Source organism: Serinus canaria, chromosome 15 (assembly GCF_022539315.1).
Source record: "Serinus canaria isolate serCan28SL12 chromosome 15, serCan2020, whole genome shotgun sequence".
Taxonomy (NCBI): Eukaryota; Metazoa; Chordata; class Aves; order Passeriformes; family Fringillidae; genus Serinus; species Serinus canaria.
The window spans coordinates 13,027,072-13,042,560 of record NC_066329.1 but is presented as its reverse complement, the minus strand read 5'-3'; the positions used below and the strand labels follow the sequence as shown (position 1 = coordinate 13,042,560).

The 15,489-nt window shown below is 49.5% G+C and overlaps 1 protein-coding gene across 1 annotated transcript in view; it reads right to left on the bottom strand.

The window, feature by feature from the left end:
- The window catches only part of TMEM132C (transmembrane protein 132C), a 121,166-nt gene that overhangs the window by 24,330 nt on the left and 81,347 nt on the right, over positions 1-15,489 (bottom strand). Inside the window, exon 3 of the mRNA XM_030233503.2 lies at positions 15,394-15,489. This exon is cut by the window's right edge and continues 88 nt beyond it. Coding sequence (XP_030089363.2) covers positions 15,394-15,489 — 96 coding nt within the window. The remainder of the gene's footprint in view (positions 1-15,393) is intronic.

Sequence of the window (15,489 nt, the reverse complement as noted above, 5' to 3'; positions counted from 1 at the left end):
TCCACGAGCACCCTGAAGGTGAGCCACAGCACCCAGATTTGCTGCCCTGCATTCTCCCACCCCCTGAATATCCTCTGGCAAGCACCAATCCCATCTTCAAGGACATGTTGAGCACCACCAGGACAACAACTGTGATCTCCAGCAGCAGCAGCAGCAGGGTGGGGGCTCCTGGGTCTCATTTTTCAATGCAATAATCTGCCCTGACTGCAGCCTAGTTCAGGAGTACACAGACAGCACTCCTAAGAAACTTGCAGAGAGACTACAAATTCATTTAAAATGAAGGCACTCTCCAAAATCACAATATCTTGGCCATTTCCACATCCTTTAATTTTTAAAATCCCCCAAGAACTAATCTACTTTCTGTGCAGGCAGCAAGCAGAGTTTTAAAATGGAATTTATTTCATGTGACAGAAAAATTGAAAGCATCTGATAGCAGTGTTTGGACTTGTTCCCCAAGAAATCCAAAGATGAGGGAAGTAGAGTAAATTGAAAAAACACAGAAGGGAGATGCACTGTAAGTCAGCATCAATATCCAGGTCAGAAAGAAGTTTCTGTAAGTGAATTGCAAACTCTAAAAAAGCCAGGACTGGCACTTCCACAGCTGAAACAGAGCAAGACAGATAATCCTCATGGAAACAAGGGGGACTGGAGCCCTGGCTTTGGAAGCCTCCAACTGCCTTGGCAGCACGATGGCCAGACCCCAACATCTGTGACACTGCAGAGGCTGAGCTGCCTCTCCTGCCTGAAGAACATCTCCAAGCTCCCAGCCAGGAAGGTTCTTTCCTGTTACCAGGGCATCCCTTCAATGGATACAACACCTGAAGGAAATTATTACTGTTTAAACGCATTTAATTAACAAATTGTATAATCAAGAACAAACTTCCCTCTAATGATTAGAAGAAAACTCTAGTGGTTGGGCTCAAGGAGGTACCAAAGGAGATATCTGAAAGCAAATTATCGAATTTTGTGTGTAAGAAATTAAAATGTATTGACAGAAGCAAAACCACCACTGTCCAGGGGATCTCCCAGCTTTCCTCCTCGAGCTGCTGTCACAGCTCAGAGCACCCAAAACTCCTCTCGTGCTCTGCCCTTGCCTGGGTCAGGTTCCTTTGGGTGAAGCCCCCAGCAGCAGCACTGCCCTCAGCATTTCCTTCCCTCCCCAGCTGCAGCCCCTGTGCTGCTCACAGCAAACTCTGCAGGGCTGCTTCTCACAACAGCCACCTCCTTCCTAGCTGCTGCCCCTGGTCCTGGCGTGGCTGAGGCTCTCCAGGAGCCCTGAGCAGGGGCAGGGGGCTCTGAGAAGGGCTTTGCTCATCTCTAGATCTGTTCAGAGCACAAGAGCACGAGAATCTCACCAATCTCCAGGAGCCCTGAGCAGGGGCAAGGGGCTCTGAGAAGGGCTTTGCTCACCCCTAGATCTGTTCAGAGCACAAGGAGAGTCTCACCAATCTCCAGGAGCCCTGAGCAGGGGCAGGGGGCTCTGAGAAGGGCTTTGCTCACCCCTAGATCTGTTCCCTAGAAAGGGAGACTCAGGTGCTCACCAGGTGTGCTGGGATCAGCTGATCTGGGTGCAGGAAGTCTCAGCAGTCTCCAGGAGCCCTGAGCAGGGGCAGGGAGGGGATGGGGAACAGGGACACCAGGGAGGATTCAGACTCATCCTCCCCACTGCCCAGCAAGGTGGCTCTGACATTCAGAGCCCATCAGGGCTCAGGCTGGGCTGGGGCCCCTCAGCAGCTTCTCCTGGGGCTGGACCCCTGCCAGGGACACAGTGGCAGCTTCCTGGGGCCAGGGGCAGAGAAAGCAAAGCTGGGATGGGAATTTCGTGGGCCCTGCACAACCTTCCCTGTAGCTTTTGTGGACAGTGTAATTTATGACCAAGATCTAAGTGTCTCTTCAGAATGGGAACTCAGTGTTCTGCAAATGCAGTGCCCTTTCCATCAAGGACCCTGTCTCTGTTTAGTCTCCACATTAAGATAAATCTTAATTACTGGCCCCCTACATTAGCAACAAACCATTCAGCTCTCCTCCCTGCTTGCACAGTTTTCAAAGACCCTGCTAGAGGAATTTTTGAGGCCTGATAAATTACACTCTGCAGACAGAAAAGGGGGATGTAGAATATATTAAGAGACAGGGATGCAAGAAATATCTCTGGATCCCTGGATGACTAATCCCCACTTTCCTCCAGTGAATCCATCCTGTTAGCATCCAGACGTGCAGGAGGGAGCATCACCCAGCATTACTTTGATTTAGCAGATGCAGGCCGTGTTGCTAAATGCAATTCTGTCATCTGTCACCAGCCAGCATCCCTTCCAAAGGAAGAAGGGACTGCAGCACCTCCTTGCTTGGCTCTGGCTGCAGCTGGTGACAGGCAAGGCTGGCACTGCCCAGGCCACGCTGACCCAGGGTCAGGGACAGCTCTGGGCTCTGCCCACATCACTGTGACAGCAAATTGGGAACAAAATGTAAAATCCCATCAGCATTCCACGGGAAAAGGCCATGGATGGTTCTGGCCAGCAGGGAAAGGAGCAATGGGCACACCCTGGCTTGTGAGCAGGAGGAACCTTCCCCAAGGGACAAATCCTGAGAAATTCTGCTTTGAATTCTGCTGGGAGTGCTCCTCCTGCAGAGCTGATGGGAAAGGAACCGTCCTGGCAGACAGGGCAGCTTTCTGTCACTGCTGAGGGGGGACAACCAGCCCTGCTCTCACCTCCAGCCTTGGAGCCAGGTGCAATGAAGAACCTTAACAGCCAGCAGGTCCAGAGAGGCAGAACCACAGAACCACAAAATCACAGAACCACAGAACCACAAAAATCACATAACCCAGAACCAGAGAAACACAGAACACAGAACCACAGAACCACAAAATCACAGAACAACAGGACCCCGAACCACAGAACCCCAGAACCAGAGAACTACAGAGACACAGAACCCAAAACCACAGAACTCAAAACCCCAAACCACAGAACTCAAAACCACAGAACCACAAAACCACAGAACCCCAGAACCAGAGAACCACAGAGGCACAGAACTCAGAACCAGAGAACCACAGAACACAGAACCACACAACCCTAGAACCACAGAACCCAAAATCACAAAACTCAGAACCACAAAATCACATAACCACAGAACCCAGAACCAGAGAAACACAGAACACAGAACCACAGAACCACAAAATCACAAAACAACAGGACCCAGAACCACAGAACCACAAATTCACAGAACAACAGGACCCAGAACCACAGGACTCAAAATCCCAAACCACAGAACCACAAAACCACAGAACCCCAGAACCAGAGAACCACAGAGACACAGAACCCAGAACCACACAACCCCAGAACCCCAGAACCCAAAACCACAGAACCCAGAACCCCAGAACCACAATGCCTCTGAAGCTCCTGTCACTTCTTCCACTTCTGAACAACTGAGAATCAAATTCAGATTTCTTTTACCAAATGGGTTTCAGAAGTAAATATTTACTTCACTGTATCTGTTATACTAACTTTATCATATGCAGTTCATAAAACCAATTCAAAACTTAATTTTGGAGCTGTAGGAGTTTGCCACAGGCACTGAGACTAACCAGGAAATCTTATTTCCTCTCCCTTGTGAAATAAGGATCTAAGCACTTGCATTAATATTTCTACAGTGATGTTCCACTGCCTGAATGTGAATTTATCATTTCTCTAAAAGCAGCCCCATCCTGGCTCCTTGTGTCAGTGCTGAGCAGAGACTGAGGTCAGAGCACCCAGAGCAGCTGATCCCCAGCACACCTGGTGAACACCTGAGCATTCTCTGCTTGCTGGAGCCCTGGCACCAAATCCCATCAGGAACAGCTCAACTGCTAAATAGCATTAAATAAAGAAATAAAATTAAATACGGAAAACCCAACTATTACACCAAAGCTGCTGTCTGTGAGTGAGCAGCCATGCCAGGATTTCTGCATTTGCAAAGAAGGATGGCATTTCCTGCTGGCTGGGGGAACAGTCTGGAACTGAAAGGACTTCAAAGGAAACAATTCTGGAACCTATTAAACCTTAACAAAAACCTTTCAGGACAACTGCAGGAGATGGGAAACAGAACCCCACATTTCATCTTTCTGTAACCACTAAAAATATAGAGTAAGGACATAAAAGTGAGTGGAGAAGATGAGAAGCAGAATCCTACATTTTAATTCTTCAAACATACACATAAACTAAAAAAAACCCAGATTTTTTTAGAAGATGCTTATTTGTAACACAGGAAAGTACCTGCTCCTCTTTGTGCCATTTCAGTCCTCACTTCCAACACTTAACTAAACTGACTTAGAAATGAAAGCACTTACATAGGAAACATTACCTAGAGAGAAAAAGTTGTAGTTATGGCTGGAAATGCCAGAGATTACCTGAGGTATTCCAACTCCAGCACCACAACTGGCTCTGTTTAGCACAGGAAATGGAGACAGATGAAAATGAGTGCAGTGACAGGTTAAAAGCCCTTACTGTGAGACCAACACACTTGAGAACCACTGCTGCTCATGGATGTGAGTACACTTGCAGGTACTTCTGAGCACCCTTGCACTCGATAAAACAAGCAGTAAATTGTCCTAATTCTCTTGGAAACTTCTGCTTTCATGCACTTATGCAGTGCATGAGTGATGCACATTTAATTTCTGGCAGATGTATGAAAACATCTCCACAGCCATACACGGAATTTTTTATCTGACGAGCACCCTCAGACAGGTGCTTGGGAAGCAGAGTGGAGGGAAACATGTCAAGAGCATTAATGTGAGCGTGGTGAGGGTGGGCTGAGCTCTGTCTCTGAGCTGGAGGGATTTTAAATGCTCCATGGATTTCAAGGATGAAGTCCCAAGGACAATTTCTTGTTTTAAAGAACTGGGGTACTGCATGATACAGGGATGGTTTTTATGGCTGCTGTGGAGGCTGTGAACTTGTTTTATTTGGGTGGATTAATATGCCATGGATTATTAATGAGCTGCTCTCTCCTTCTAATAGACAGACCTCATGCCCTACAAGCTCCTGGAGCTCCTCAGCTCTTGGCCATGCACTTGGCTGAAGTCTGGGCATGTCAGAGCCACACTGGGAGTGAAGCAGGCAGCCTCTGCTTCAGTATTTCTATTTAATTTAGTCTGGTTTGAAATCAGCAAGAGGAATTTCCTCCTTGCTCCTTTCTTATTTTGGCTGCACACTTTTCGTTTTTGATAAGCAAAACCTGTGACAAGGACACCACAAACTCTTGTGCAACCACTATGAAAAAGTGGTCCTAAAAATGCAGAAAACAGTCATTATTCTTCCCTATCCTTGCACCTAGATTATTGCTCCTTTTCAAACAGTTCATTGATTTCCCTGACTCTGCAGCAGCTCTGCATAAGCAAAGCACACAGAGGGCAGGAACGAGATTATTGCAGATACTGGACAACATCAGAAACTCACTGTGGTTAAAAAGATGAGAGAGTGACACAGGAAAATTAAATTATTGATCAGACACATGTCTGATAGACTGGTGGGCCTTACAGAAACCAAACCTGGCCTACGTCTAGAAGGAGGAAAATTAAATATATACAGTATGTATAACCACAGATGCAATTATTTCCCCCTTCCTCAAGCAGAAACATGTTTTACCTTCAGGGGCTGCTTGTCCAGACCCTGCTGGAGGCTCCTGGCTGGAGAAGCATCCTTGGAAGAGGCTGCTCTGATCACTGTGTGAGTCAGGGATATGACAGACCAAGGGATCAAAGCCATTTGTTTAAAGCACCAATTTCTGTGTTAGTGTAACCTGGAGCAATCCCAGTGACCATTAACTTTATCTGAGCATCTCACAGCAACTTCCAGCTCTGAAAGAGGCTTGAAAAAAAGATCAGTGTGCTGGAGAGCTTGGCCTTTTTTTCCTCCTCTATTGGATGGCTTAACAAAAGCCATCACCTCCAGCCACAAAGCTGGCCCCACTTATGGAATTACTCTGATTTTTCCTCCTCAGGGCTAGAACTGCCCTGGCAGCACTGGAGCAGGGGAGGCAGACCAGCACCCACGTTCAAGCAGGGAATTTTCCCTCCCACAGAAGCAGAGTTACAGAATGCTGCTGTCAGCCAAACCCTGCTCAGGAAATACATGTCCAAGCACCTGCTGTGGGCCACGGGGCCAGGAGAGGCAGAACCCAACTGCAGACACACATGGGGCTCCCACCCCGCCAGACAATCCCCATTTTTGCCTCTCAGAGCTGCCAGGGCTGAATGAGCAGCCCATAATTTGGATGAGGTAAGAGCAGCGAGGAGGAATGACTGAGTCTGGAATTTATTTCTTTATTTCTTCCCCCACCAGGCTGAGTCCTGCAGCTCCCAGGCATCCTTAAAGCACATGCCTGAGGATACCTGTGCCAGCTGGCAGCTCCCCCTCCCAGCCCTGCTTTTCCACTCTTCCAAGTGACATTTTGTCCCAGCTCCAGCAGCCAGGCCAGAGAGAGGCTCCTCTGCTGACCCCACCAAGCAGCAAACTGTGTAAAACTTCCCAAAAAAAGGCAGAGAGGAGCCTGGACTGAGATGGATGGCTTTGCTTTGTGCTGCTGACATCATCCCTGCAGCAGGAGGCTCCTGCCTTCTGTCAGCTCCCCAAAAACACAGCTCAAGAGCACAGAGAGGTTACAGCAAGCCTGGCCCTCAGCCAGCCCGGGGCTGCTTCAGAACACAAAATAAAGAGAATTCACCTTTGAATCACACAGAGGTGATTTCTGCCCCAGGCCACATCCTGGTAAAGCCTGGTTTATGCAAATGGAAATGAAAGTGCTGTGCCAGGGTAAAAAATGCCCACATTAAGGAAGGAGAGGAGATGAAGTGGCTCTCCCTGGCATGGCACACCGGGAGGGGAGCTCAGTGATGGAGCTCAAGGCTTGAGCTGCAAGCAGCAGTTTGGGGGTAGAAGGTGCAAATAAATGTGCAATTCTGCAGAGCCAAGAGTATGTGAGCACATTGTGGGGTGCAGCAACACTCTGCTGTGCCTCTCAATACTGAATTGACAGGCTAATGCTTCCCTCTGCCATTCCCTCAAACTTCCCAGTGAACTTGAATTATTTTTACATTTCTTTGGTTTAAGCACTCATTGCACAGCCTCCAAAGGACACAGAGCTCTGCTGGCACAGGACCTTGGGGAGCAGAGCACAACACAGTCACTCCTCTGGCACTGACACTCAGCATTCAACAGTCACCTCCTGCAATTAATAAAACTGCACTCTCGCTATTTTTCACTAATAGAGGATTTCCAAAAGCAAATTACAGCCATAAATTACATCATTACAGCCTGTATTATTGTTCTGTGGGGTGACAAATCTTGCAGAAAGACAATCAGCTCTGCTAGAGGGAAAAAAAAATACAGAGGACAAATCAGATGATTGGGACCTGATTAAAATTAATGCCAGTGGTGCTTTTCTTCCATTTGCCTGCTGAAATTCCCTCTCTCACCAGCCTGCTGCTGGTCCTGCCATGGTGCTGGAGCATTAAATATTAGGCATGATTTGTTTCTGAGGGGAAAGCCCAGTGTTTGTGTGGATTCCCTCTGCATTTTAACTGGGGTCTACAAACACCCCACAGCAATGGGGCCACGGGCTGCAAGGGCTGGGCTGGGAATTCCCTCAGCACGTGGGACCACATGGAGGGCTGGGGCCTGTTTGTTTTAAAGTGGGTTTTTGGTGAGTTTGGTGAGGTTCTGGCAGCCCTGTGGTTCTGGGATTCTGGATGAATCCAATCCCATCCCCAGTGCTGCTGCAGAGAAGAGCCAGAAGCACGGGGCAGCTCTGTCCTCTGCTCTGAGCCCTGTCCTGGCTCTGTGGTTTATCTCCCTCAAGCAGAAGCAGGGAGTTTGAAGTGCAGATCCTGAGTGAATCCCATGACAAACATCCTCGGTGATGAGCATCTGTCTGGATAATGAACTGCAAACTGAGAGCAGGGCAAGGCAAACCTGCAGCCAGAGCAAATTGGAGGTGAAAAGTTCCCGGGTTTTTAAGGTGTGGGGGCAGTTCATTAACACACTGAGCCTTGAACAAGTCCTGGTGATGCTTTAACCCCCGTGCTCCCTCATTACACCCCATTAGAGGAAGGCATTTTCTGTTGTCTCCATCGTTCCACTGTCCAAGCTGCAACACCTCAGACCTCATCAATCAGAGCCCAAACAATGCACAGCTCTGCTCAGCAAATATTCCACCTGCTGCTGAAGAGTGAGGCATCCCCCAGAAACACCAGATCAAAACCATCATGAGAAGCTGCCAGTGAAGAGAAATCCCTTCTGGCTTTGTGTAGGGGTCCCAGCTCTCCCACCTCTGCCTGCAAACACAGCTGGCCTGCCCTGGCTGCTCACTGCCAGCTCCTGGGAGTGACAGCATGAGGAGCTGCAGAGCATTTACCCTCCAGGGCAAACCACAGTGTTTGCTGTCTGGAGGAGGTTTGGACAGTAAATGTGTATTTACCAGTCCAGACAATCCCCTGTTAGCTCCAGCTAATGAGAAAACTGAGTTCAGGGAGAACTGGTGCATTCCTGCCAGAGCAGAAGGCACCACCCAGCCATGGAGGCTGCTGAGTGCCATCCCCTTTCCCAAACAAAGCCATGCCATCTTCCCCCAGCTCCTTTTCCTGCTCCCCAGCCCTGGCAGCAGCACTCTGTGCCCCTGAGAGCACTCACCTGCCTGCAGAGCTGGCCGTGGTGAGCTCTGCCAAGGCTGAACTGCCCAGCACACCCTGCAGATTGATTGCCAGGGAGGAACTCCCCTGCCTCCCAATTCCAGGCCTCTGACAGCTGCAAACTTCTGCAAGCAGCAGCCTCTGGAGCTGCTCTGCTCCTGCTGGGCAGTGCCCTCTGCCCTCCTCCTTCTGCTCTGGGCTGGGCACACTCCTGAGCAGCTCCAGCACCAAAGTCCAGCCCTGGAGTGTCCTCTCTGCCCTCCTCCTTCTGCTCTGGGCTGGGCACACTCCTGAGCAGCTCCAGCACCAAAGCCCAGCCCTGGAGTGCCCTCTCTGAGCACAGCTCCCTCTCTGCTGGCTCTGCTGGCACCTGTGGCAGCTGGAATATTGCCTCTGTGGTTGTGTTAAACTACCCGAATTTTAATCAGCTGTCACTTCTAATATTCAGTGCTGTTTAAGATGTCTCCTTCTGATGGGGCAGTACCACAAAGCTGAACCAACACTTAAAACCACCCCCAAAATACAGCACGAGACAGCACAGCCTGCAGATTTCACACTGCAGTGCCAAGAACTGACACAAGTGTCCCCGTGCCAGCTGTGCTGTCCCTCCTTTCCCTTCCAGGGAGCTCAGCTTCACTGGACCCTGACCAGCCCCCTGCCTTGATCAGCTTGGCTCACACACAGAATTCTCCAGAGGTTTCTGACACTGCTCTCCCAGGGGAGCACTCTGGTATCAGCACACCCAGCAGCCAATCATTTACTCTGTGTCTCACTGCACATTCTTCTTGTCCTGCAATGTTTTGTTTGCTTAGCAGGACTTGCCTCCTGTCAAGACTAAGAAACATCTATTAAGCCTCATATTAACGTTTCTCAGAGAGCTTTGAAACTCTGGAAGTTAGCTGGCCCCACCTCTCCTCAGCATCTTAAAAACCCCAAGGTAATCCATCCCCCAGCACTGTCAGACTGGGGGATGCTCAAGAGGAAATTGCACATACTGACAGAAAATGCCATGCAGCTTGAACCAATGGAAACATTCATTGCAGCCAGCTGGGACAGCCCTACTGATCCATTCTCATTTCCTGCAAGAGGCAGGGCTGGATGTGACTGCACAAAGCAGGAATGTGGTCAGTGGAGGGAAACAGAAGCTGGAGGCAAAGTGCAAGGGCTCTAGAAATGATCTCTGGGATTTAAAAAAGCAGAGTTAAATTGAGCCATTGTGGGTTCTTTGTGCTGTCGGCACCTTCTGACCAATGTGAGATCAATGAACAACAGTTTGGCCGTGTTTTGATTTTGTTTCCTGATGGGCAGGCAGCAAAAGAAGCCAGCTCTGCCCAGAGAAGGTGAATCAACAAGCAGGGCAGGTCCCAGTCCCTGTGTGACACGGTGACACCAACAACCTGAGCACAATGAGTGCAGTCACATCCCCCTAAGCCTGAAGGGAGCAGGGCTCTCCTCCTCTGGAGCAGCCTGCCCTGGGGTGGGAGGCACAGGAGCCTCTCTGTGTGTCCCTCCACACCAGGACATGGGGACTCTGCTCCTCCACACAAACCCACAACTCTGAGTCTCACTTCATGGACTGCTCAGGGCTGCAGAGCTGAGTTCAGCTCTCCCAGCCAGTACTATTAATAGAAGAGCTCCATTTTGCATCAAATAAATTTCCTAAGCTCCCAGTATTTATTTCATGTGACTCAAAACTGAGTTATCTGAGACAATCCCTGTCAGCTGAAAAGTCTGACACGTGGATGATCTGTTTGTTCATTTGTTTGTTTGTGATAAGCAAATCAGGAAATGGATTTTTCCTTCTGGAAAGCTCCTCTGTGCCTGTTGCCTCCACTTCACCCAAGACTGAAAGATGAACCAGAGTGAGAATTCTGCACTTGTGTGCCCTTGAACTAGATAGAGCTTTATGGTGTGAACTCACAGACTGTGCAGGGATGAAAACTCTATTTATTCAGGTCCATATTTTAAAATGGTATTGCAGGGACTTCATTACAATGAAATACCTTAAAAACCCCTTACCTTAGGGAACAGCAGACATAAATGTGTGTATAAAACAACAGTGCTTTGGGAGCTCGCTTTCTGATCACCTCTGCTTTGATGCAAGGCCAGTCAACAATCACACATAAAGCTGTCAAAAAGTGGTTTTGGCTGAGTCACAGCTCTGCAGTGGGTCCAGCCCCTGCTCCTGCAGCAGGAGCACCAACACTGAGTTCAGAGTGCACAGAAACACACAAACCAGGCACAACTGAGCCAAAAGCACAGGAGGAGCTGCAGTGCCTGCTGAGCAGCTGAGAAACTGCTTATTAACTGCTGGTTACCCTGTGTGCAAACTGGAAACCTGGATCAGGCAGGAGCTCCCGGGATGCTGCTCCACAGGGCAGCAGCACCCTCAGCTGCTCCCCAGCTCATGGCAGCAGGGAGGCAGGACAGCTAAAGACAGGTGACCACATCCTTTCTGAGACCCCCTGGTACAGCTGGGCAGAGCACACAAACTCCTGGGCACGTGGAACAGCAGCAAGAAACTTCCAGAAAGGTCTGAGCCTGCTCCAGGCTTGCTTTGCTTGGGAGCAGCTACAGAGGCTGAGGAGAGAAACCCCCAGAGCCACTGAAGGTTTTCCTGTCCACAGTGGGATGTATTTGCTGTGCCTGAAGAAATGATTTTGTTTTCTTATTTAACTCTCCTCCTTGGTTATTCCACCAGCCTCACATTTTGTAGCTGTGCTGTCTCACAGCAGCTGGGATTCAAGTGAGTCCAGAGATCTGAAGGGGGGAGTGTGTGTGCCTCAGAGAGCATTTTTTAATTTCTTCTCATCTCTATCCAAAGGTCTAATAAATGACATTTCCTCTTTATAAATCTTGCCTCAGCAATTATTGCTATTCAGTGATGGAAATACGACGACGTGAATTTAATTTCACACTTTGAGTGAGACACACAGACCTTCCCACAGCCTGCAGGGTACACTGATGGATGCTTTCACCAAGGGCCACACTCAGGAGTTTGGGAAGGAGAGGATATGTCTGACTAGAACGTAGTTTGGAGCACAGTTCTGAGCTAATATTCTGTTGGGGGAGAGTTAGAAAGCAACAAACCAGCTAAAACTGTATTGTTCTAAATTTTCTGCCTCATTTTTCCTCTCCAACTACCTTGAAGGGTGACACATCCTCCAAAATTACTCAGACTGATTAACTTCTGAGCTTGGGAAAAAATAGGCTTCCCTCAAATTTACATGTAATTTTTTCCTGGCAAAAAAATGATGAGAGTTGCTGTCAGCCCAGCTGTTTTGATGTCTCTTGTCACACATCCCTGTGTGCTGTTCCTCACCTGTCCACACTGTTCAGGCACATGGATTATGGATTCTGCTAAAACCCTCTCTTTTGGCTACATGAGGGTGTCCATGGACCTTTCAGCAGCTTCACCTGCTCCACTGAGCCAAGCCCTACAAGGCTATTTTAAAATTTCAGGTTCAGTTCTTGCTGACAATGTCAATTCTTTCACCTCTTTCAGAATGCCATAGCAACAGTTGCACTAATCTTTTGAAGACCACTTGGTTTTCATCTTACAAGCTCTTTTTTTGTAATGTAACCAGGCACAGGGCAATAAAAGACACATGATCTTTCTTGCTTCATAAGTTTGGAATGGCTGACAGGAGACAAGCTCCAGTCCACGGGTCAGAGCAGCCTTTACCTGCCTTCATGTTCCACCCAAGCCAGGGAAAAGTTTGCTGAGAGACTTCCCAGGGGCAGGACCTGAGCAGCCCCCAGAGTCTTTGGGCAGCTCCTTTTCCTGGCCACGTTTTAAGTGTGCAGTGACAGCTTTGACTTTGCCTGTTAGCAGTTCTACCCTGGAACATTCCACGCTCAAATCAACAAAATCTCCCTTCCCTGCAGAGGATTACAAACCCCACTCGCTGCTCAACACTGAGATCTCATTTCTGGACACAGCCTGGCGCTGCTGCTCTGCTGGGCAGGGCAGAGAAAGGCTCTGACCTGCCTCCCAGCAGAGCCAGGGTCACCCTCTGTGCTTTTGGGGGACTCTTGTTCCTGAGCAGGAGAGCTGCCAGGCAATCAGCTCAGCTGGAGATTAATGCCTGCATGAAGGAAGCACCCTGGCTGGATGGGCAGTGCCAGCTAAGAGAGAAGTGAAAATTCCCTTTATCTACCAACATCCTGCTAGCAAAGCCAGCTGTGCTCTGGTTCTACCCAGCTGCATTCTGTTAGCACAGTGTATTTTGGCTCTGGCTAAGTGTTATCACAGGGCACAGCAATGAGGTAAACACAAGAAAGCTTTGTGAGGAGAAAGGTTTAATGATTTCATTGTTTGAACCCACGGTGCCTCCTGGCAATCTGCTGGGAATAAAGGATCTTACATGATTTATACAACACTAAAGTCATCCTTTTAGACCTCCAGTTCTTACAGGAGCCCTTGCAGGCAGATGAATTTTAATGCAGGATAGACACAAGTCTGCAAGAACCCTGCATGCAAGTGCAGAGGCATCACCCCCTGACAGGAGATATCAGAATCTCCACTCCCTCAGATGTGGAACACAGAGAGAAGCTGATGAATTCTTTCATGGAAAGAGCAGGAAGACACAAAGTCTGCCAGCAGACACATGTCTGCATCTATCTCAAAATAAAATCTGACCACAAAAATTCTGCTTCCTGCACCTTCTCCAGCCCTTAGAGGACAGATGCTCCAATAAATATTCCCTGTTCAAGCTGACAGGTAATGAGGACAATTATTTCCCCCTCAGATCTGGAAAGCAGTGCAGCTTTCTGCTGACTTAACAGACTGTGGATCAGGAAATTGCTGGCCATGACCTCATTTGATATGAGCAGCAGTTTCACTCTTCAAAGGGGAAGAATATATTGAAGACTGGGACTTCCAGGAAATAATACTCATCTAATTATCTGCTGAACACGGTTCAAAGAAAAGACTGCCAGAATTTTGCCACCAAGATGATGCACTGGAGGGACATAATTCACAAGAAGCCTAGAGCTAAGTCTAATTCTTCTTCCAAATCCTGACTGACCAACAGAAAATAAAATGCCTGCCTAACAAGAGCACAGCTGAAATGCTGGAGAATCCAGTGCAATTCCTTGTTTTCCAAAAACACTGAGCAGTGGGAGCAGATTTTAACCCAAACCATTTACCCACAGGAAAGTCTGCCCTTCATGATTCTTAAATACAATATTGAGGCTATTCTTGCTTTCTGGTTTTGACTTCTCACACTATTAGGTCATCAAGCAGAAGAATCAGTATCAGCCTCAGCCTACCAAGGACCAACCAGCTGGCCTTCAGGAGAAGGTCCTTGAGGCCCCCTGGAGCTGCAAGTTCAATGCAATGAGAAACAGGAAGAAAAGTCTACTGGGTTTTGTGGGAAACACCAAGAAATTCAGGGTTTAAACCTGAGGGAGACAGTTAAAGAGGCAGCATCCCTTTCTCTCAGCATCCCTTCCTCTGAGCATCCCTTCCCTCTGAGTACCCCTTCCTCTGAGCATCCCTTCCTCTGAGCATCCCTTCCCTTTGAGCATCCCTTCCCTCTGAGCATCCCTTCCTCTGAGCATCCCTTCCTCTGAGCATCCCTTCCCTCTGAGCATCCCTTCTCTCTCAGCATCCCTTCCTCTGAGCACCCCTTCCCTCTGAGCATCCCTTCCCTCTGAGCATCCCTTCCCTCTCAGCATCCCTTCCCTCTCAGCATCCCTTCCTCTGAGCATCCCTTCCTCTGAGCATCCCTTCCTCTGAGCATCCCTTCCCTCTGAGCATCCCTTCCCTCTGAGCATCCCTTCCCTCTGAGCATCCCTTCCCTCTCAGCATCCCTTCCTCTGAGCATCCCTTCCTCTGAGCATCCCTTCCCTCTGAGCATCCCTTCCTCTGAGCATCCCTTCCTCTGAGCATCCCTTCCCTCTGAGCATCCCTTCCCTCTGAGCATCCCTTCCCTCTGAGCATCCCTTCCTCTGAGCATCCCTTCCTCTCAGCATCCCTTCCTCTGAGCATCCCTTCCTCTGAGCATCCCTTCCTCTGAGCATCCCTTCCCTCTGAGCATCCCTTCCCTCTGAGCATCCCTTCCCTCTGAGCATCCCTTCCCTCTGAGCATCCCTTCCCTCTGAGCATCCCTTCCCTCTGAGCATCCCTTCCCTCTGAGCATCCCTTCCTCTGAGCATCCCTTCCCTCTGAGCATCCCTTCCCTCTGAGCATCCCTTCCTCTGAGCACCCCTTCCCTCTCAGCATCCCTTCCCTCTCAGCATCCCTTCCCTCTGAGCATCCCTTCCCTCTGAGCATCCCTTCCCTCTCAGCATCCCTTCCCTCTCAGCATCCCTTCCCTCTCAGCATCCCTTCCCTCTGAGTATCCCTTCCTCTGAGCATCCCTTCCCTCTGAGCATCCCTTCCCTCTGAGCATCCCTTCCTCTGAGCATCCCTTCCCTCTCAGCATCCCTTCCTCTGAGCATCCCTTCCTCTGAGCATCCCTTCCTCTGAGCATCCCTTCCCTCTGAGCATCCCTTCCACTCAGCATCCCTCTCCTGTGGGGTCAGGGTAGGACCTGCAGCTGTGCACAGCCTGAGGATGGTTCCTCTCCCTTGGGGTCAGGGTAGGACCTGCAGCTGGGTGCTGTACCCAGGGCACACTGAGGATGGCTCCAGAGGCAGTGCCAGGGCAGGGAGCACTCCCTGCTGAGGCTGAGGCTGGCCCTGGCTGGCTCAGCACGGGGTGGGCACAGGCTGGGAGGGGCTCTTACCATGGCCAGGGGCACGATGCCCACCAGGTCCTTCTGGCAGATGAAGATCTCGGCCAGGGCGGGCTCGGAGGAGCCGTGCTGGGGGTACTCCACCTG